The sequence below is a fragment of the Sceloporus undulatus genome, chromosome 1 (assembly GCF_019175285.1).
Source record: "Sceloporus undulatus isolate JIND9_A2432 ecotype Alabama chromosome 1, SceUnd_v1.1, whole genome shotgun sequence".
NCBI lineage: Eukaryota > Metazoa > Chordata > Lepidosauria > Squamata > Phrynosomatidae > Sceloporus > Sceloporus undulatus.
The window spans coordinates 281,545,919-281,566,740 of NC_056522.1; the positions used below are offsets into that span (position 1 = coordinate 281,545,919).

At 43.5% G+C, this 20,822-nt stretch overlaps 1 protein-coding gene across 4 annotated transcripts in view; it reads left to right on the plus strand.

Annotated features, from left to right (window-relative positions):
• The window catches only part of FAR1 (fatty acyl-CoA reductase 1), a 58,284-nt gene that overhangs the window by 17,550 nt on the left and 19,912 nt on the right, over positions 1–20,822 (plus strand). For all 4 annotated transcript variants that reach the window (XM_042475173.1, XM_042475191.1, XM_042475166.1 and 1 more), the window contains exons 3-4: positions 4,647–4,822; positions 11,002–11,181. In XM_042475173.1, coding sequence (XP_042331107.1) covers positions 4,647–4,822; positions 11,002–11,181 — 356 coding nt within the window. The remainder of the gene's footprint in view (positions 1–4,646; positions 4,823–11,001; positions 11,182–20,822) is intronic.

A 20,822-nucleotide genomic window follows, 5' to 3' on the forward strand; every position in this document is an offset into this window, starting at 1 on the left:
CGATCAACAACAAGTCCCACATCCTCCACGACTTGTTGGAGGACAGTAACTGCGACCTGGCTTGCATTACCGAGACTTGGCTTGGGCCTGAAGGAGATGCTGTGTGGGCTCAGGCCCTGCCCGCTGGGTTCTCGGTGAAGGACCAGCCCAAGTTAGGTGGGCGGGGGGGTGTGGCCTTGATACATAGGAACACCTTGTCCCTCACCAGGAACCACATCCGACAGACGTCCTATATCGAGTGTATTTACCTGACCCTAAAGGCTAGGGACAGTCTAGGGATTCTGTTGGTGTATCGGCCACCCCGTGCGCTAACGGACTCCCTTAACGAGCTGACACAGCTGGTCGCTGAACTGATGCTGGAGACGCCCAGGCTACTTGTCCTGGGTGACTTCAACATCTCCCTCACGGCCAGCTATGTTCCACCCGGTGTGGCTCGGGAATTCATGGATACCATGGCGGCCATGGGCCTGTCTCAGCTGATTGTGGGTCCTACGCATTGTGCGGGTAATACTCTTGATCTGGTCTTCTGTTCGGATGCGGAAAATCCGTGGGCGGAAATAACTAACATTTCCCCCCCTGTCATGGATGGATCACTTCCTGGTGGAGGCAAAAATCAAGGTCTCTACCCAGATCACCCCCGGGGGTGGTGGACCTGTTAGGATGGTCCCCCCTCGAAGGCTGATGGAACCCAAAAGGTTCCAGGAAGCTTTAGAGGGGTACATGGTTGGAAGTGACGGCGATTCTGTTGATGCCCTGACTGGTATCTGGAATACTGGTCTCTCTAGGGCTATACACAGTATCGCTCCCAAGCACCCTCTCAGGCCCACTTCCAAGCGTAAGCCCTGGTATACGGAAGATCTCCGGGCAAGGAAGCGGGAACTGCGACGGCTAGAGTGCCGTTGGCGGAAACACCTTCGCTTAGACGACAAGGCTCTCCTAGACCAACTGTTAGAGGACTACGGAGAGGCGATACGAACAGCTAAGAACTCGTTCTATGGTGCTCGTGTCGCATCCGCGGAGTCGCGTCCAGCAGAGCTGTTCAGGGTGGTCAGGGAGCTAACTCAGCTCCCTCCTGCCCCGAACCAGATCCTTGAACCTTCTAAGGCCTGCTGCGACCAATTTAATAACTTCTTCGCGGATAAAACCTCTCGGATAAGCGAAGGTCTTAACGCCGACATTCAAGCAGAACCTAGGGTAGAGGCGTCCAGAGCTTCCGTGGACTCCATTAAACTGGATCGGTTTGAGTTGGTAAGTACCGATGATGTGGACAAGATCCTCGGAAGTGTTCGGAAGACAACTTGCTCTCTCGATCCCTGTCCCTCATGGCTAGCGGCCCAGGGGGGACCGGCGGTAACTTTATTGTTACGCCGGATTATTAATACATCCTTGAGGGAAGGGCAATTTCCATCTGAACTAAAATTGGCCATTGTAAAACCTTTACTAAAAAAGCCCTCCCTCGACCCCCTGGTATATAACAATTATCGGCCAGTCTCGCTGCTGCCATTTTTGGGGAAGGTGATCGAGAGGGCGGTTGCAATCCAGCTTCAGGCGGTCTTGGATGAAACGGATTATCTGGACCCATTTCAAACTGGCTTCCGGGCAGGTTATGGGGTTGAGACGGCCATGGTCGCCTTGGTCGATGATCTCCGTCTGGGCATCGACAGGGGAAGCGTGTCCCTGTTGGTGCTCTTGGACATCTCAGTGGCTTTCGATACCATAGACCATGGTATCCTTCTGGGGCGCCTGGCAGAGGTGGGAATCGGGGGCACTGCACTCCAGTGGTTCCGGTCCTACCTCTCTGGGAGGTCCCAGATGGTGCAGCTGGGAGACGTGTGCTCCGATGAGAGGGCCCTTAAAACTGGGGTCCCTCAAGGAGCCATTCTGTCTCCCATGCTATTTAACATTTACATGAAACCGCTGGGAGAGATCATCCGGAGACATGGGGCGCGGGGTTATCAGTACGCTGATGACACCCAAATAATTTTCTCTATGTCTTCGACTGATGCAGTGACTGAGGATGGCGTCTCTCCTCTCGTGGCGTGCCTGGAGTCAGTAATGGGCTGGATGAGGGAAAACCGACTCAAATTGAATCCAGAGAAAACGGAGGTACATGTGATAGGTTCCCCTGGTCCAGGAATGGCGGTAGTTCCACCTGTCCTGAACGGGGTCACGCTCCCTGTGAAGGACTCTGTGCGCAGTCTGGGGGTGCTTCTTGACTCATCGCTTCACCTGACTGCTAAGGTGAATGCGACGGTCAAGAACAGCTGTTATCAGCTTCGGCTTATTCGCCAGCTGCGCCCATACCTGGCCCAGAGGGACCTTGAAACGGTAGTACACGCTCTGGTAACCTCGAGATTGGATTTCTGCAACGCACTCTACATGGGGCAACCCTTATACCAAACCCGGAAGCTACAAATGGTACAGAATATGGCAGCCAGGCTGGTCACTGGAACTTCCAGGGCCAGCCATATTACATCGGTGCTTAAAGATCTGCATTGGCTGCCTATTCGCTTCCGGGCACAATATAAGGTGTTGGTGATGACCTATAAAGCCCTAAATGGCTTGGGCCCAGGATACCTGAAGGACCGCCTCTCCCCATACATTCCGTCCCGCACCCTCAGAACATCGGGGCAGCAACTACTTAGGGTGCCAGGGGCTAGACTGTCCTCCACCACGAGGAAGACATTTTCCATCGCCGCCCCGGCCCTTTGGAACACGCTGCCCACAGAGCTCCGCTCGGCCACCTCCCTGGCCCAATTTAGAAAGGATTTAAAAAACCTTTCTATTTCAGGTTGCATTCCCCGACTAAAGTCCAGTGGGCCTCCCTTCCTCTTTTGTGGCAAAGAGGATTGGCTAACGGGGGTTTTATGCTGTTTTTGTGTATTTGTTTTAATCTCGATGTACAGTGCTACCTCGGGTTACGAAATTAATTCGTTCCGCGGCTCCGTTCGTAACCCGATACATTTCGCAACCCGAAAAGCCGCTGGAAAGCCGCTAGCCGCGCTTTGCGTTTGAATTTCGCGCCGAAATAAATTTCGTAACCCGAAAAAAACATCGTATCCCGGAACAGTTTTTTCCAATCTAACTTTTTCGTATCCCGGAAATTTTGTAACGCGATCAATTCGTATCCCGGGGTACCACTGTATATGTTGTGTTTTTTATGCTGTTAACCGCCCTGATCTTTGGAAGGGCGGTATAAAAATAAAATTATTATTATTATTATGTTTCAGGCTAAATTTTGCTGCTTTTTTGTGGTCTCTGTGACTCATGTAAATTAGTCTTGTGTCTGGGCATGGCCTCAGATGGAATTTTGTAGAATGGGACAGAGTTTTAGTGGGGAGCTCACTCCCATCCCTGACAAAACATGCTTAAGGCCCTATACATACCGGCACTTTGGGCCAGCTTGGGAGCGGAGTCAGAGCGTGTTTGGGGTATTTTATTTAAACTATGCAATTTTTGCAGATGGAAAACCACCATCTCAGACACTCTTGAATGATTTTAAGGGAGGTGTCTGGGTGAAGGCCACAATTGCAAGGCTTTCATCTATAAAGGTATAAATAGAAAAGGCCTTGTAACCAACAGTTACAACTATCTTATCTGACTATGTGCATAAAGTCTTTGGGTATGGCAGAGAAATTGCCAATAAGGTATGGCCACTTTATACTGTCAGATACACTCACCAGCAAAGTCTTCACAGATCCATACTCTGTTCTTCAAGTGACCACCCATGAACTCATATAACTGATCTTTTATATTTTCCTGTTCATTATTCTGAGAACTGGGAACTTTCCCACTTTTGAGGGGGATGCCCCCAAAATATTCCATGCAGACAAGATATGTTCAGTGTCCATGAAATAGTAATTATTTATGGGAAGAAATGTGGATGGGAAATGGAATGAAATACCTGGAATCCTCAACAGAGAGCATTGCATTTGGCAATATTTATTGTAGGTCCCACTTGTATAGTCCATGTGTTTAATGGGATATACAGATCTTGGATTACACACACTTTTCAGGTTTCAGCATACTTGTAATCAATGATGCAGGGTGAAGATAAAGTTAACAAGTATGAGGTAATGATTTCTGTTGCTCTTCAGTGGGTTGTTTGCATTAATGCACAAGTAGCATGTTGTCGAAAGCATGAATAGAAATTGGTATGGAAAATAATTTATTAATTTTTCTTATATATTTAAAATTAATGCTGTTTACAACCAAACAATAAATTTGAGGAGACTCCAGTTATGATTTTTCAGTGTTAAAATCAGTTGTCCATTCTATTTTAAAAACTAAGTCTAAAGTGATAAAGTGCCAGTGATGCTTAAAAATTTGGTTTATCTGTAGTTATCTCATGGGTTGTAAACAGTATGCTTTTTAGGAGCATAAATTTTCAAATATAAGCAAAATGCTGCTTCCGGATGTAGTAACAATAGGTGTCAGGGAATTTCTGCCTTGAATATGGGATGTGTTTCATATATTCAAGGAGTTTGCAAATTGCAAACTTGCACTAGAAAGTTTTATGCTGGATTATAATTTTTTGTAACAGATGCGAGGTGAAAACATGATAAAAACATGAAATCATGAGGATATTGTATAAGATACCTTCAAACTGTTTTGACTCCTTAATTTTAAAAATGTATTGTTTACAGCTCTTTGACAGACTGAGAGATGAACAGCCAGAATTTAAAGAAAAAATTATAGCAGTTGCCAGTGACCTTACAGAACTAGAAATGGCACTCAGTGAGGAAGATAAGGAGAACCTCATAAACTGCATTAACATTATATTCCACTGTGCTGCTACTATAAGATTCAATGAAATTCTGAGGTGAGTATACATTGCATTTTTTGCTTTTGTATTTTTATGTGTGAAAATCCTGGGGGGTTTTTTGTACAAAAAAGAACATTGTTTCCAGATAGCCATGTGGATTTGTATGTATGTATTGCTTGTATCTGTGTGGGGGGTGTATTTATGTGAGTAAAACATGTTTTTCATGAAAAAATTTTCCAGAAACCCTGATGATGTTCGTTACAAAATTAGTGCTATGTGGGAAACACTAAGAGCTGTTTTATATTCTGAGTAGTTTTGATGAGCTTCTTGCACACAAATTTTAAACTCTGATTCCTCTCCCTCTCCCCCATTGGCCTCCATTGATCCATACACAACCTGGGTAGAGGAGGCTGCAGAATAGTGGTGGAAGGCACTAGAAATATAATATACTGTACTACAGTGGTTCTCAAACCATGGTATGGGACCCCCAGGCAGGGTGCAACACTTGCTCAAAGGGAGTGCAAGACTTGAAGGCCCCGATCCCCCCCTCTTCCTTTTTCTCTGCTTCCCAAACCTTTTCTGTCCTGGAGTGGAAGAGAAAGAAGGGTGCTTGGAGCCTCTGCCTGAGGGAGGAGAGAGATATTCCTTATAAGATGTTAAGATATCGATATACATGAATATGTGAATGAAAATATGCACAGTAAACAAATTATTTTTATTCCTATACTGTGTCAAGTGGTGATGGGTGTAGCATCTGGATGTAGATGTAAAGAGGGTCACAAGGCTAAAAAGTTTGAGAATCACTGATGTATTATATTAGAGGCCATATTAAGGTGTTGCAAGCATGTAGTTTAAAAAGAATGAGAGATTCCAGATAGTTACCAACCTTCCCAAATCCCAACCAATCTAAAATATTTTTGCTGTTGGCTCTGCCACTCTTATTATTTCTATACCTGCCTTCAGTTCTGGCAGAAGTCCTGGCTCAATCCTGATATTTTCTTTGCCAGAAGAAAATAAATAGAGCTAGGAGATAGAGAAGTAGAAGAAGGAAGAAGAGGGTTGGATCCCAGCTTGAAGATGAGATAATTTTATTCTTTAATAATATAGCTATAAAGGTTCTTTATTTTTGGGACTATAAGAAGAATACCCGAAAAACTAACTTACATTAGTTACTTTTAATCTAATGCCAGATTTCATGTCTCATGAAATCCTTTCTACTAAATACAGCGTTGTCAAGTTGGTAGGGAAAAATAGAATTGTGTCTAATCTGAATAAGCTACTGAAAGAATCTACTCAAAGAGAAGTACTGCATATTAACATTGGAATCACTTGCACTGATTAATGGTTCTTTTCCTGTTGCTGCTGAATTCCAGTCGGGCAAATATCGGCGCAGGATCAGAAGTGTTTCAGAACATTATTATTGACTCTACTATTTAAATAGGAATCTATTATGAACCCCATAGGCCAGCTATTCCCGACTGCCACATAGTGTCTTAATGTTCTAATACCTAAATTCCTACTGAGCTTACATTTCAGGAGGCTAAAATTAGAATTATAAATACTGTGTAAAGAATTTTGACTTGGCTCTGCAGTAAATAAGATCACTTTAATCCTTCATCCAGGCAAAATTCTGTTACAGTATTATTGATACTTGTCTAGTAGATATTATGTCCAGTTTTCAGGAAAAGGTCCCCCAAATGCCTGAAAATTGGTTGGTTGACATTTATCCCTTTAATTGTCCCAGGAACCAGGGGTTTTCTGTGATGATATTCCTGTTCAGAAACTTTTCAAAAGATACGGTACATTTAGATTCCCTGATAGACTAGTTTGTTCTAGATTCTCCTCTTAATCCGTTTTAACTCCTGGCTTCACAATCAAATGCAGATGTATTTTACAAGAGGATACTGATATTATCCTACAAGACACATTCTGTGGGATTTCTTAAAGCTTGGTTCAACAAATGCTTTGCTGAGTGGGATCCTCAAAGTCCAGAGTAGTTTTAATTATGTTAGCCTGGGAGACAGACTTGGGAAAAAGGCAGTATACAAATAAAGTGATTGATAGATAGATTTTACAGTCGGCCCTCTCCTTACGCGGGGGATCCGTTCCGGACCCCTCTGCATAAGGCGAATTCTGCCTATGCTCAAGCCCCATTGGAAACAATGGGGTTCATGCACAGTGGTGCGCAGGCGCCACGGGCGCACATGCCCATTCAATTGAATGGGACGCACCGCCCTTTCCGCCCCTGTGGCTTGAGCGTGTAAGCTCAAGTCCGCATAAGGTGCGCCCACGTATGATGCGGGCGCGCTGCACTAAATAAATAATAATAAAACTTTTATTTATATCCCGCTTTTCTGTGACAGGACAATTAAAGTGGCTTACAACACGTTAAAATCCACATTTACAAATTTATATCCCAAATCCCCCCCTTAAAACAGGATTAAACAAGTTACAATTAAAACATCTGTTAAAAACACAATAAAAATACAGCAAGGACAGAGCGGTGGGCTGATACATGATGTGAGGGGCAGTCATTCTGTGGCCGGGCACTTTTATTCAGGAAAGGCCTGCCGGAAAAGAGATCCGTCTTGACAGCTTTTTAAAGCTGTCTAAGCTGGCAATTTGACGGATCTTGTCTGGCAGACCGTTCCATAGTTTGGGAGCAATTGCAGAGAAAGCCCTCTGGGAGGGAGCAGTTAGTCTGGTTTTTAAAGGCTGCAATACATTCCTCCAGAGAACCTGAGGGTGCAGGGCGTATTATATGGAAGCAGGCGATCCCTCAAATAGGTTGGACCCAAGCCATGTGTGCTTTAAAGGTTATAACTAAACCTTGTACTGTGCCCGGAAACTAATAGGCAGCCAGTGAAGAGATTTTAAGATAGGTGTGTTATTCGGTCACTCCTACTTTTTCCAGCGACCAGCCTGGCCTCATATTTTGCACTAGTTGAAGTTTCCGGACTAGGCACAAGGGTAGCCCCATGTAGAGCGCCTTACAGAAATCAAGTCGTGTGAAGTTACCAGTGAATGTACAACAGTTTCTAGGTCCTTTACTTCCAGGAAAGGGCGCAGCTGGCGTATCAGCCGAAGCTGATAACAGGTGCTCCTGATTTACTGTAATAAATATGCTCTTGTTTCATAGATGGTCTGTCTTTTGGTAATGAAAGAATTGTATTTGGTTTAGTCTGTTCCCCCAGTAATGGACAAATTGACTACTTACAAAATGCTGTCTTTTTTGAAAAGAGGTGGTGATCCCAGGAAGAAACTTTAATTAGTATGCTTCAGACTTTAGTTAATAAGCCTCATAACCATTTCTCATCCTTTTCTAAAAAAGGTGCAAGTTAACTGTTCCTCGGCACGAGAGAGACCACACACTATTCAGAAATATTTGATACCTGTACAAGATTAGCCCATATTTCAGCCATCAGCAAATAAATTCAATAAACAAATAAAATAAAAAATAAGTAGTTTGAAACTGGCTGGAAAGATTGTGTGAAGAACACTGAACTTGTAACCATCACTACACTTGACCATGCCCCAATTCAGATTGCTCTTCTGTTATGTGATCCCTCTCCTAGACCGTTTATATAATGATGGACCTCTCAGGTTTTCTATTCCATTAACCAAGGTATCTATTTGGGGTGCATCTCTGAAATGGGACTTGGAGACATTGTTATGTAGTGGTTCTGGTCTTTCTTGGAGGGACAAACTCAGAAGGGGGTGTTGGGAAACCCTGTTTGACTCTGGCCACTGGCCTGTGTAGTCCCACATGGTTCTGTTTTGTTCCCCTATGCTATTTAACATCTATGAGAAACTGCTGGGAGAGCTTATTCAGAGTTTTGGGATGCAATGTAACCAGTATGGGGATGACACACAACTCTATCTCTCCTTTCTACCCAACTCCAAGGAAACTGTCTCTGTACTGAACCAATGTCTGCTGTCAGTAATGGACTGGATTTGTTCTAGATGTCAGTCTGCATCAAAAATCAGTGAATTTTTTGTAAATGCAATTCTACAAAAAATGCTTCTTTTAAATCCATTGAGCCCAGTGAGCTTTTAATTGATAACTTGTAGACAATATTCTGTTAGATCAATTAGCTAATAGAGGTAAAATCTTCCTTAATAGAGCAGTAACTCTGGGAAAATGGCTGTTAAGAAGCATCAGTCACTTAAGATCCCAGGTCTGGACAAATTCAGTGATAAATCTTGTAAAGAAACAAGACCCGACCAACAAAATCAACAGGAAAATGAATACGTTGATCAAGAACTCCTCAGTTGAGCCAACCACATGCCAAAGTTTATGCAAATCCGAGGCTTTTCCACCAAGACTGTATGGACTTCTCAAAATCCACAAGGATTCCATTCCACTCCGACCCCAGAGTGAGCGCCGTTGGATCCCCCACATATGACTTGGCAAAATTTTTGGCCACAGAGTTACAAACCCATATAGGGCAAACCCTCCACTACATCAAGAACTCATCATGCCCACTTCATAGAAAAAAATCAACAACCTCAAACTCAAACCTTGAGACATACTAATCAGCTTTGTTGTGGTCTGCCTGTTCTCCAGAGTCCCCATAATGGACACTATGGCACTCATCTGACAAATTTTTCCATAAGACATCACAGTCCTGTTTGAACATTGCCTAACCACAAGCTACTTCCAGGGGGGCAATGGATTCTACAAGCAGAGAGATGGGGTAGCCATGGGAAGCCCTCTGAGCCCTGTGATAGTAAACATTTACATGGAACACCTTGAAAGGCAAGCCCTGGAAACAGCACCAAAAAGCCCACAGCATGATTCTGATATGTGGATGACTCACCATTTGGAGGCATGGAGAAGAAGATCTGACTGGGTTTCTGACTATCTAATTTAGGATGGAAAAAGAAAAGAAAGGAACATTGCCATTTTTGGATGTCCTGATCATCCGTAAACCAAACAAACATTTGGGCCACACAGTGCAGTGTGCCCTCCCCTTACGTGGGGATCCGTTCTGGATCCCTCAGCATAAGGGGAAAACAGTGTATGCTAAAGCCCTACAGGAACTAATGGGGCACACAACAGGCTCTTCTGGTGCAGCATTCAGCATATGCATTGTATACAGAAAACCTACACACACAAACAGATACCTACACAAGAACTACAACCATCATCACACCACAAAAAAGAAGCACAATAAAAACACTGGTAGACCAGGCAAAAAGGATCTGTGAATCTCACTTCCTGGAAGGTGAATTGAAGCACCTAGACTGGGCTCTACAGGCTAATGGTTACTCCAGCTCAGACACCAGAAGGATTGCCAGACCCAGAAAAACCCATAAGAGTGAAGACAAACAACCTCCCAAAGGGAAGATATTTTTACCATTCATCAAATGAGTCACAGACTGAGTAGGGAAATTGGTGAGGAAACACAACCTCCAGATTATCTACAAACCAACCAAGAAAAACCAGCAAATGCTGCAAAAGACAGGAGAGACTCTGTCACGGTCACAGGTGTTTACAGCATACCATGCTGGTGTGGGCAAGTGTACACCAAACGCAGTGTTCAAACACGAATCAAGGATCAAGGAACACAAGAGACACTGCAGACTGGGTCAGCCAGAAAAAAATCAGCAGTAGCAGAACATGTTATAAACTACCCTAGGCATAAAATGGTATTTGAAAACACTGAAATTCTGGACCATTCCAACAATTATCAGGTTAGAATGCATGGGGAAGCCATTGAAATCCTCAAACATCTTGACATCATTTAAACAGTATACCTGCAAAGTGACCCTCTCTCAAAAATCTACAGTAGGTTTTTCTGGCTGTCAGTGTTCAGAATCCTATTGGTGTACCACTCTAGCAGTTGCACTATTTCCAGCTTCACACAGCAGTGGTAAGGGAAGTTGGGGGGAAATTGCCAGTGCCAAACAGGCTGTTTGTGCGTTGTACTCATGGTCTTACCCCTCCTGCCACCACTAGCATTACACTGGTGTAGTGCATCAACAGGATTCTGGCCAGAGTTAAATGCTGAAATGTAACCACTCTGTCCCCAGCTCCCCACCTCCACCCCATATGGGTCCAAGACACTATTGCTCAAAGATGAAGGACTTTCCTGCCTTTTCCCTGTTACAAGTAGGTGTGCTAGAGTTAACACATGGTGGTCATGTAGATGGCGGAAAAGTGGTAAGCTCTATTCTAAACTCCTTGAAGACACTCATTTATTCATTCAGTCATTCATTCATTCTTTCAACAGAGATGCTGTTCAGCTCAATGTAATTGCAACTCAGCAGCTTCTCTTCTTGGCCCAGAAAATGAAGAATCTAGATGTATTTATCCATGTTTCAACAGCATATGCATACTGCAATCAGAAGCACATTGAGGAAGTTGTCTATCCGCCACCTGTCGATCCTAAGAAGTTGATAGATTCTTTAGCGTATGTACCAAATTCTCTTTTCTTCATTCTTTCAAAATAAAAATATTGGAAAATGTTTTGATAAAAAATAAACAAATGGACATCTTAGGGTTTTTTTCTGAATGTGTTCATATATGCTAAAAATTTGAAATGATTATCATTTATTTTGTTTATTTCTTCTTCATGATCCCTGATTTAGACAGATGGGTTATTTCGCCAGTGCGGGACATTGTTCAGAACCTTCTAGAGCTCTTACACAAGTGTTCTTGACAGCAGCCCTGCCCACTTTTCGCACACCATACCAGCATGCTTTCCACCTAAACTATCAGTTGTTTTTTGTCCACTGCAGCAGTAGTAGACTTTGGATAGTGTTTTTAGTGGTGTTGAACTTTGGACTCCTTTGTGGCTTGGAAGATTATGGCCTCCTCGGGGACTTTTAAAAAGTGTACTGTATTTACTGATAATCTTCTGGAGAAAGATGGCCAACTTTCCAGTATTCCTGACATTGAATCTATGCAGAAACATAACAGAATGAAAGAATTGTTTACTCTTGAGTTCTGAATGTTTAAGTTGCAGTTCTTGTGAATGAAAAATAAAGAATACTACTATACTGATTGAACATAATGATCTGAAGAACATCTATCAGATCGAAATGTCCATTTCAAGATCTTAGGAACAGATGTCATCATCACCTTGTTTAAGTCATTATATTGTTATTATCTTTTGAGAAACCCAAGTGGTCATTTTGAAATTTTATAAATAGTCTTGATTATTGCACAAATGCACTTTTGTACTGTATCTTTATATTTTCATAGTACTTTCTTTGATCCATTTGGAGATTATTGTGTTCTTACTGTAGAGCTGTGAGTGCTGGTGGTTCTCCCTGATTATTGTATTTCACTGTGACTTGTGGCAGCCAGGAGCTGCATTTCCTAATAAAAACCACAAGCAAATTAGAAGGGCAACAAACAGCATTCTTGTCAGATGACAGCTACTTTGTGCTTTGACGAGGTACTCTTTGCTGTTTCTGCCAAAAATGTCCAACTGTGTTAGGATTCATGGCCTCAACTGTGTCTGTCACTCCCCTTGCCAGGCTTCTGCTGAGGCCTCTTCAGGCTTGGTTCCTGACCTGCTTTGACCCGTTGACAGATTCTCCATGAAAAAGATTCATGATATCTTGTGTAGTGGCACATTCCCACCACCACCACCACCACCACATTTAAAAAGGGATGCTGTTTTTCTTCCCCGGCATACTGTGACAGTCACTACTGACGCATCCCTAGAAGGGCAGGGAGGCCATTCTGTAAGTCTCATTGTCAGAAGTCGTTGGAGGAGCAGGTTCTCCATATCAGTGCACTTGAATTTAACAGGGCAGGATACACGATCAGACACCCTTCTCCATTTCTTGGTGGAGTTATGGGATTGGTCTCATTTACCTGTCGGGAAGAATACTCTCACGCATGCCTTGAGCTGAGCACTAGTGTTCTGTAATGAACAGAAGCTACACATGGGCACCTTTCAGGCTGTCTTCTGGAGTTGGGGAGTGCCAGCTATTGATGTTTGTGCATCACTTCAGAACAGGCATTGCAACATCTGTTCAAGCAGTCCAGAGCAGAGGGGCTTTGTCAGAGACACGTTCCTGTTCAGTTGCATTTTCCTACCATTCTCTCTAGTCACCAGGGTAATAATGAAAATTTGACAGACTAGAGTAAGGTGCATATTGAGCCACCCCATGGTGGCCTAGACAACCATGGTTTACTTCTCTTCTGCCCCTCTCCAAGAATCAGAATCTCAGGCTTTCACTACATCCAGACCTGTTGATTCTCCATGGTGGCAAGGTGAGGTACTCAAACGTTCAAATGGCAAAATCCACAGTTTAGAGAATCCTAGTCTGATTACTTGGACAGGCCCAATGCCATTGGGCCTGAAGAGGAAGAGCCCTCCCCTTTCTCCTTCCAACTGTCATCTTTTGGCCTTAGAGGGAGCGAAAGGACAGGCCCAACGCCATTGGGCCTGAAGAGGAAGAGCCCTCCCCTCCCTCTTTCCAACTGTCATCTTCTGGCCTAGAGGCAGCGAAAGGACAGGCTCAACGCCATCAGGCTTGGAAAGGAAGAGCCCTCCCCTCCCTCTTTCCAACTGTCATCTTCTGGCCTGGGAAGGAGTGAAAGGAGAGGCCCAACACCATTGGGCTGGGCCTCGATTAAGAAAAAGAGCCCTCCCTCCAGTCCATCTGTCTTGGTCCAGTCCTCAGAGGGAGAGAAGAATGCTGGACCTGATCCCCTCCCCCCATTCCCTTCTCCTTTTGTGTCGTGTCTTTTTACATTGTAAACCTGAGGGCAGGGAACCGTCTATTATCCCCTCTGTTGTAAGCTGCCTGGATTCCCAGTGATTGGGTGGCATATAAATAGATCCTATTATTATTATTATTATTATTATTATTATTACTACTACTACTACTACTACTTTGCCTGGCTCACACACATTATGATGCAGGCTGTCTACTCAGAGCTTATACACTATGAGTGGGCTAAGTTTTCTGAATTTCTTCATCTGCAGGGGGTCTCCCGTACGGATGCAAGTGTCACCCGCATACTGGATTTTGTGATTTCTCTATCATTTGACAGCTTGTCCTTGTCTTCAGTCACGTGTTACCTGGCAGTGATATTGTACCTCCCAACACATCGGCAGGGCCTCTTGCTTCTCGAATCCTTTGGTTAAAGTTTTTGAAAGGTTATAAAAATTTACATCTGCTTGTCTTATGACCATCTGCCCTGTGGAACCTTGAACTAGTCTTCTCTCAACTGTCCCAGAGAGCTTTTGAACTGATGGCTTCTTGTAAACTAAGGCTACAACATACCTGGAAAACAGCTTTTCTAGTAGCATTTGCATCTGCCAAAAGAGCTATTGAGCTCTGTGCTTTATGGGTGGATCATCCTTACCTACATTTCCACAGGGATAAGGTGGTCCTGAGACAAGACATTTTTTGTTGTTGAAAGTTGTGTTTGGGAGAATCAAGACAATGTTCTCCCAGTGTTCTTCCAGAATCCTACCATTGATTTAGAGCACTCTCTACTACCTCAATGTTTGCTGGGTTCTGGCCTTTTATGATTTTACCATATTTTTTCTCTATCTCATCTTCAGATATTCCCAGCAACATATATTCCGGTTTCATTACCAAACTTATGTTTAATACAGTTGGCTCTTCCCTTATGCAGGGGATCTGTTCCGGACCCCGCCGCATAAGGGAAATACCATGTAAACCCAAGCCCCATTAGAAACAATGGAGCTCGTTCCCACGGCGCACACCTGGCGCTCCCCATTGTTTCTTCCAGGGTGCGGGAGAAGCCTTTCCGGCACGGCTTCCATTGTATGCTGGAAGCCGTGTATGACGCGAGCGCACTGTATTTTGTTAATTGTTTGGATCATTATACTCTAACATTTGGCCCTTTTGCACATTCACCAGCAGTGGAAATAAGTACCTGGTGTACCTCTTATAAATATCAAAAAGCACAAATTTGTATTAATGAGAACAAAACTCAATTCATAAATATAAGTAGGGGAATGAGGCAACGATGCCCGCTATCACCACTTCTATTTTGAACGGCGATTGAAACATTGATAATAAGAATAAAAAGAGATCAGTTTTTGAAAGGTATTAAGATTTTAAAATTTAATTACATAAGGGCATCTTTAGTAACTCAGTCATTTAACCTTTTATCTGAAGATGCCAGCCACAGATGCTGGTGAAACGTCAGGAAGAAACTTTTCTGGAACATGGCCACATAGCCCGAAAAACCCACAAAAAAACCATCTAACCTTTTCTTTTGGGCTTTGTCTAATTTAATAATTCCATCTTCTTTTATCCATAATTCAAAACTCCCACCATATATATGTTTTATAGCATATAGCTCTTCATAATAAATTTGAAAAAGCTCTCTTAATGTCCTCATTTTTCATCACAACTTGTTCTCCATCCTTAATCTTTAAAATTTGTTTTTTCTCCCTTTCTTTTCTGAGTCTATATGCTAGCCATTTATCTACCTTATTTTAGTGTCCAAATTCATTTTGCTTAAATCTTTTTTAACTTCCCTCCTATTTCATGAACCAATTCTACTGAAATCTGTTTTTGCACTATTTTAATCCTTTCCTTTGCCTCATTGTTCTTGAGATTTAATACCAATTTCTCTTCCTGATCTTTTAGTAATTTATTTAACTGTACTATTCTTTGTTTCCTACATTTTATGCTATTTTGTTGGATAAAAAGTCCTCTTAACACAATTTTATTGTTATCCCATACAATATCCATATCTACACCCTTATTCATATTTTCTTTTAAAAAGTTACTTATTTCTAATCTCGCTTTTAAAAAAAACTATTATTGGATCTCTTAACTCATCATTTAACTTCCAATTATATTTTCTTTTTCATTTAAGTCCAGAATTTGCATACTATGATTTGATAAAGATCTGGGTAGTACCTCCATTTCCTTAATGTCCCCTGCTATTATTGAAATGAACACCAAATCGATTCTGGCCATTGAGTCATGTCTGTCAAATCTAAAAGTGTATTCTTTTCTTGAATCGTATACAGTGGGCCCTTGCTTTACACAGGGGAATCTGTTCTGTACCCCGCCCCCATAAAGCAAAGTGCGACTATGTTCGAGCCCCCGTTTGCATCATTCGTGAGCCCCATTGGATATATTGGGGCTTGTTCTTGCCGCATGGTCATGCACGCATGCTGCACATTCTCCCATTTTCCAGGTGGCTTCAGCCTATAACAAGCCCACGTATGGCGCGAGATTACTGCATATACCTCCATGCATCCACTAAAGTCAGTGATACCCTATCTATTTTTTGTTCACATACTCCACTGAAATCTCCAATTATTATTAAATGTTCATAATCACCTTCCGATACTTTGTTCTGTAGATCTGAGTAGAATTTTCCTTTATTTAGCAAAGGGCCATAAACACCCACAATCAAAATTTTGCGTATTATTTCAACCCTGATAAAATACTCCTCTTAATCATTAAAGATTTCTTTGGATTCCAAATTATTATTCACATAAATAATTACACCCCTTTTCCTCTTAGATGTAGATGAGATATATTCCTTCTCCAAACCTTTCCTGAAAATTAATCTCCTATCCCTCGTATTTATGTGTGATTGCTGAATACATGCTAAATCTGGTTTATATTTATTAATATATGCAAATACTTTTTTCCCTTTTCCATGGTGAATTCACTCCCCTAACATTCCAAGAAATGATTTTCATGTTTAGATCCTTTTTTGATTAGATGTCCAATTACTGATTAAATATCCAATTACTTTTTAATTTTTTTATTAATTAAAACAAGTAGCACACATATAGTCCATAATATTTTTCAGTCATACAAGACATGCAATCAAGTTATATAAATAAAGCATATGAGTTCAATAGATATTAGATATGTTTACATAAGGGTAAGGATATTCTTCTTTTATCTACAATGTTGCATTCCCTTCTTCTAGGACAGGGGTAGGCAACCTTTTTCAGCCGGGGGCCGGGTTGCTGTCCCTGAGACAACTGGGGGGCCAAAGCGGGGGGGGGGGAGCTTCCTCCCTCCTCCTCCTCTTCCCCTGCGGACTGCCGCCTCCTCCCCAGGCCCGCGGCTGTGGAGCAACCGTGGGCTTGGGGAGAAGGACGAGGGGGGCCCTGCCTCCTTCTCCCCAGGCCCGCGGCCCCACTGCCTCTCCCCGCCCTGTGGGAGGGCCAAGGCTTCCCCACAGGGCGGGGGGAAGGAGCGCGCCGCCAGCCCCAGCGCTCCCCCCCTCCCCTCTGGGAGGGCAGAGACCATCCCAGAGGCCGGGGGAAGGGGAGCACCACTGGCCCCAGCGCTTTCCCCCGCCCCTCTGGGAGGGCAGAGGCCGTCCCAGAGGGCGGGGGAAGGAGCGCGCCGCTGGCCCCAGCGCTTTCTCCCACCCCTCTGGTGTCATGGCCAGCCAAGATCAGCTCTCGGAGGACGAGGAGGAGAATGAGCCTCCTCCGGAGCAAGAGCTGATTGAGGCTACACCAGGTGGCAATCCTGCTCTGCCAGGTCTCAGCTGTGCTCTCCCAGCCCCAGAGGAGGAGGCCCAACCAGGTCCTAGAGCTAGAGAGGGGCCTCCTATGGTGCAACAGCCTAGTGGTGACTCTGGGGAGGAAGCTTGCCTGGAGGTGCCTACGTTCCAAGAGACAAGGGCTGAGAGTGCTTGCAGGCGCAGATCCAAGAGGATTGCAGAGAGGCAATTAGCCAACCAGTCTCAGGTGGCACGGGGGAGAGTTTCCCTTACTTAAACTGTTGAGAGACCTTCACTGTTTGCCAGAGTTTATTGCATGATCCCTTGGTGTGATTGCTGCTAGCACTGGCTTCTTGTATCTTGATTCCTTGTTGCTTTGACCTCGGACCGGACCCTTGTTATCTTCTGGCTGCTTTGACCTCGGACTGCTTTGACCACTCTGACTCCCAGTATCCTGACTTCGGCTTGGCTTTCGGTTTGCTTTGTCTTCTGGTATCCTGACCTCGGCTTGACTTCTCGGACTGCTTTCACGCTGAATCCTTGCAAGGTCTGTGTTTTGCATCCACTTGCTTGGCTGAGCCATTCTTATCGGCATGTGTCTGTGAGTGCTGGCTGCAGTCCAGGACATCTGGGAGGGCAGAGGCCAGGGGAAGGGGGGTGCTGCTGGCCCCAGCGCTTTCCCCCGCCCCTCTGGGAGGGCAGAGGCCATGCCAGAGGGCGGGGAAAGGAGCGCGCCGCCAGCCCCAGTGCTTTCCCCCACCCCTCGAGGAGGGCAGAGGCTGTCCCAGAGGGCAGGGGAAGGAGTGCACCGCCGGCCCCAGTGCTTTCCCCCGCCCCTCTGGGAGGGCAGAGGCCGTCCCAGAGGGGGGGAAGGAGCTCGCCGCCGTCGGCAATCGGTGGCAGGGCCGGCCTGGGGCTGCTCCTATGGTGCCTGCGGGCCGGATCAGGCCCGCGGGCCGTAGGTTGCCAACCCCTGTTCTAGGAGGTCCCTTCCCTTCTCTCCTTCCCCATACCTTCTCTTTACATAACTCAGTCTTTCTCAAATAGTGGGGCGGGCCCCCCAGGGGGGGCGCGAGTCTCCGTAAAGGGGGGGTGTGAGGCTCTGTTATGCAGAGGTGTACTTATAACAATTTTATAGACAAATGATACTATTTACAGTCGCGCGGGGGGCACGAAATGTTTTCTTCTTCCTAGGGGGGGGCATGACAGAAAATAATTGAGAAGCACATAACTCAACCTTCCTTAATCTTTCTCCTGTCTGCTCAGTTCAACTTTCTTTCCATTCCTTATCTATCAATCAACCTGCTCTTCTATCCCACCTTCTACATAACTTACACTTTCAATCACCTCTCCTCACATACTGGCTTCCTCCTCAACTCTTAGCAGTTTTTTCTCACCCTGCTCTCTTGGATTTCCCATAATATCCTTTCTTGTATAACTTGCTTTTATGAGTTCGTATTTGTTGTTTCGATAATCTCTTTGCTACTATTTTTTTTTATTATACTTCTTACAAGATCTTCAAAGCTTCTGGGGTATTAGTCATTCTTAAATCTTTTCCAACAATTAGCATAGATAACATAATTAACCTTTATAGTATACTCCCTTTCTTTGCTTCTCCCGTCCATCTCAACAACCAGTTTTAAGACTCATAAAAGTAATTGTTTCTATCCATAACCTCCAATATAACTATATGGTTAGCGATCTTAATTGTCACATCGTATCTCTTCCTATCTGACTCGTTTTTTCCTTTGTAATTTTCCTCTCATCTAAGTAGGTTAACACCGGTTTCCATTCTTTTCGCACGTCTTCCAGGGGGTTTAATGACAATTTCTGGGATAAAATATCCATTTCTAATGCTTCATGCAGTTTAATCAACCAATCTCTTTCTAAATATCCAATTACTGTACTGATTAGATGGCCAAACAGCCACCCCATTTGGAATAACTCGAATTAGACAATTCCCACACTAAATGGTCAACTGATTACCCCACAAAAATGTCTTTATTCTATTCCTTCTCCTCCTGTTGCATCCTCTTCTTCTTCCCTGTCTTTCTCTTTCATTCTTTAGTAGTTGCTCCTTGTTTTCATTCTAGGCAGAGGTTTTCTTCCAAATCTTACTCCCTCCAGGCTGTTTTCTCTATTTTTTCAGTTTCTTTCCTATGGATTGTTTGCTCCAATTGCTTGTTCAAAGAAGTGAGATATAACTAAAAGTTTTATTACATTTTGTTTATTTATTATATTTCTGCCAAAAGTCCACTGCTTTTTCTATAGAGTTCAGTCTGTAATTTTTTGACACCTAGTCACTGACACTCTTTTGATTTCCTCCCATTGGAATGGTACTCCATACGTTTTAAATTGGTCTGTGAGAAAAAAATTGTCCCTTCTAGCTTGAAGAATTTTTGCCGGCACATCTTTAAAGATCTGGATTCTTTTTTCATCAATTATCAATATTTTTATGACTATATTGGATAATCAAATCATGAATCTGTTTCCTCACACAATACACAATCATGTCCTAATTCCTACTTTTTGCCACCTTTGAATTAAGGCGATATAATCTATCTATTTCTCATGGGAAATCTTGTTCTGATTCCTTGATGTAGTCAGCTAGAATAGGTATCAGTGATTAATACAAATTCTCATCATCCTTTTCTGGAATTCCTCTCAGTTTAAAACATTTCTTGCAGATTTTGATCTCCATCTTGATTAAATTTTCCCAACCCTCGTTTCTCTCTAATTACATTCTCCAATTTCACTTCTGAATTTTTAATGTCACATTCTAATTTCTCCACTTTTTCAGTGACTTTCTCCATCTCTTTAGTAACTGATTTCAAGTTTTATTTTATGTCCCTTAGTTCTGATCTCAATTTAAGTTTTATCTCTTCTTTCATTTCATTTTTTATCCTTTCATTATCCTCCCTATTTCCTTCACATATATATTTTTTATTTTCTCCATTAGGAATTCATTTTGATCTGGATTTTTAGCAGTTGTTTTCACTGGCTCAGGTTTGTCAGATTTGTGATGAACCACAGCCTTTTTTCCTGAAACCATATTTCACTTCTGTTGAAGAAAGTGGCAGCGACACTAAAGCGACAATAGTCACGACTTCCTGTGGATGTGGCTAGCCCGTCACTCCCTCTGACTCCTTCCAAACGACTCTCAAGCCTTCATTTCTTTATCTTATATTTGTTGTATCTCATAACTCTGGAGTCTATAGGATGCAGTTTGTGGGCCCCTCTGCTTCCCCTTTATTGGAGGGACACAATCACCTCCTCTGACATCACCATCACCAGAGGAGGACTAATCCTCGTGGTAAACTGCCCCCCCTCTGAGAGTTTCTCTAGACAGTGACCTCTGTGCTGACCATTCACTGGCAATTGAATGGTAATCTGTGAAGTCACACAACTCTGCCCAACCTCCCCTCATCGTGTCCTGCCTGTCTTTAGAACCTTTGACACCCATGAAACTGGGGGTTTAGATGAAAAGTGCACTGGTATGACACAGGGAGCAAAGTGGGGCTATCTAAAAAAAACATATCAAGAGCTCTAGAAGGTTATGAATGATGCACTGTGCAGGAAAAGATAAGTATGTTTTCAAATCTTCAGTGAATAAAATATATATAT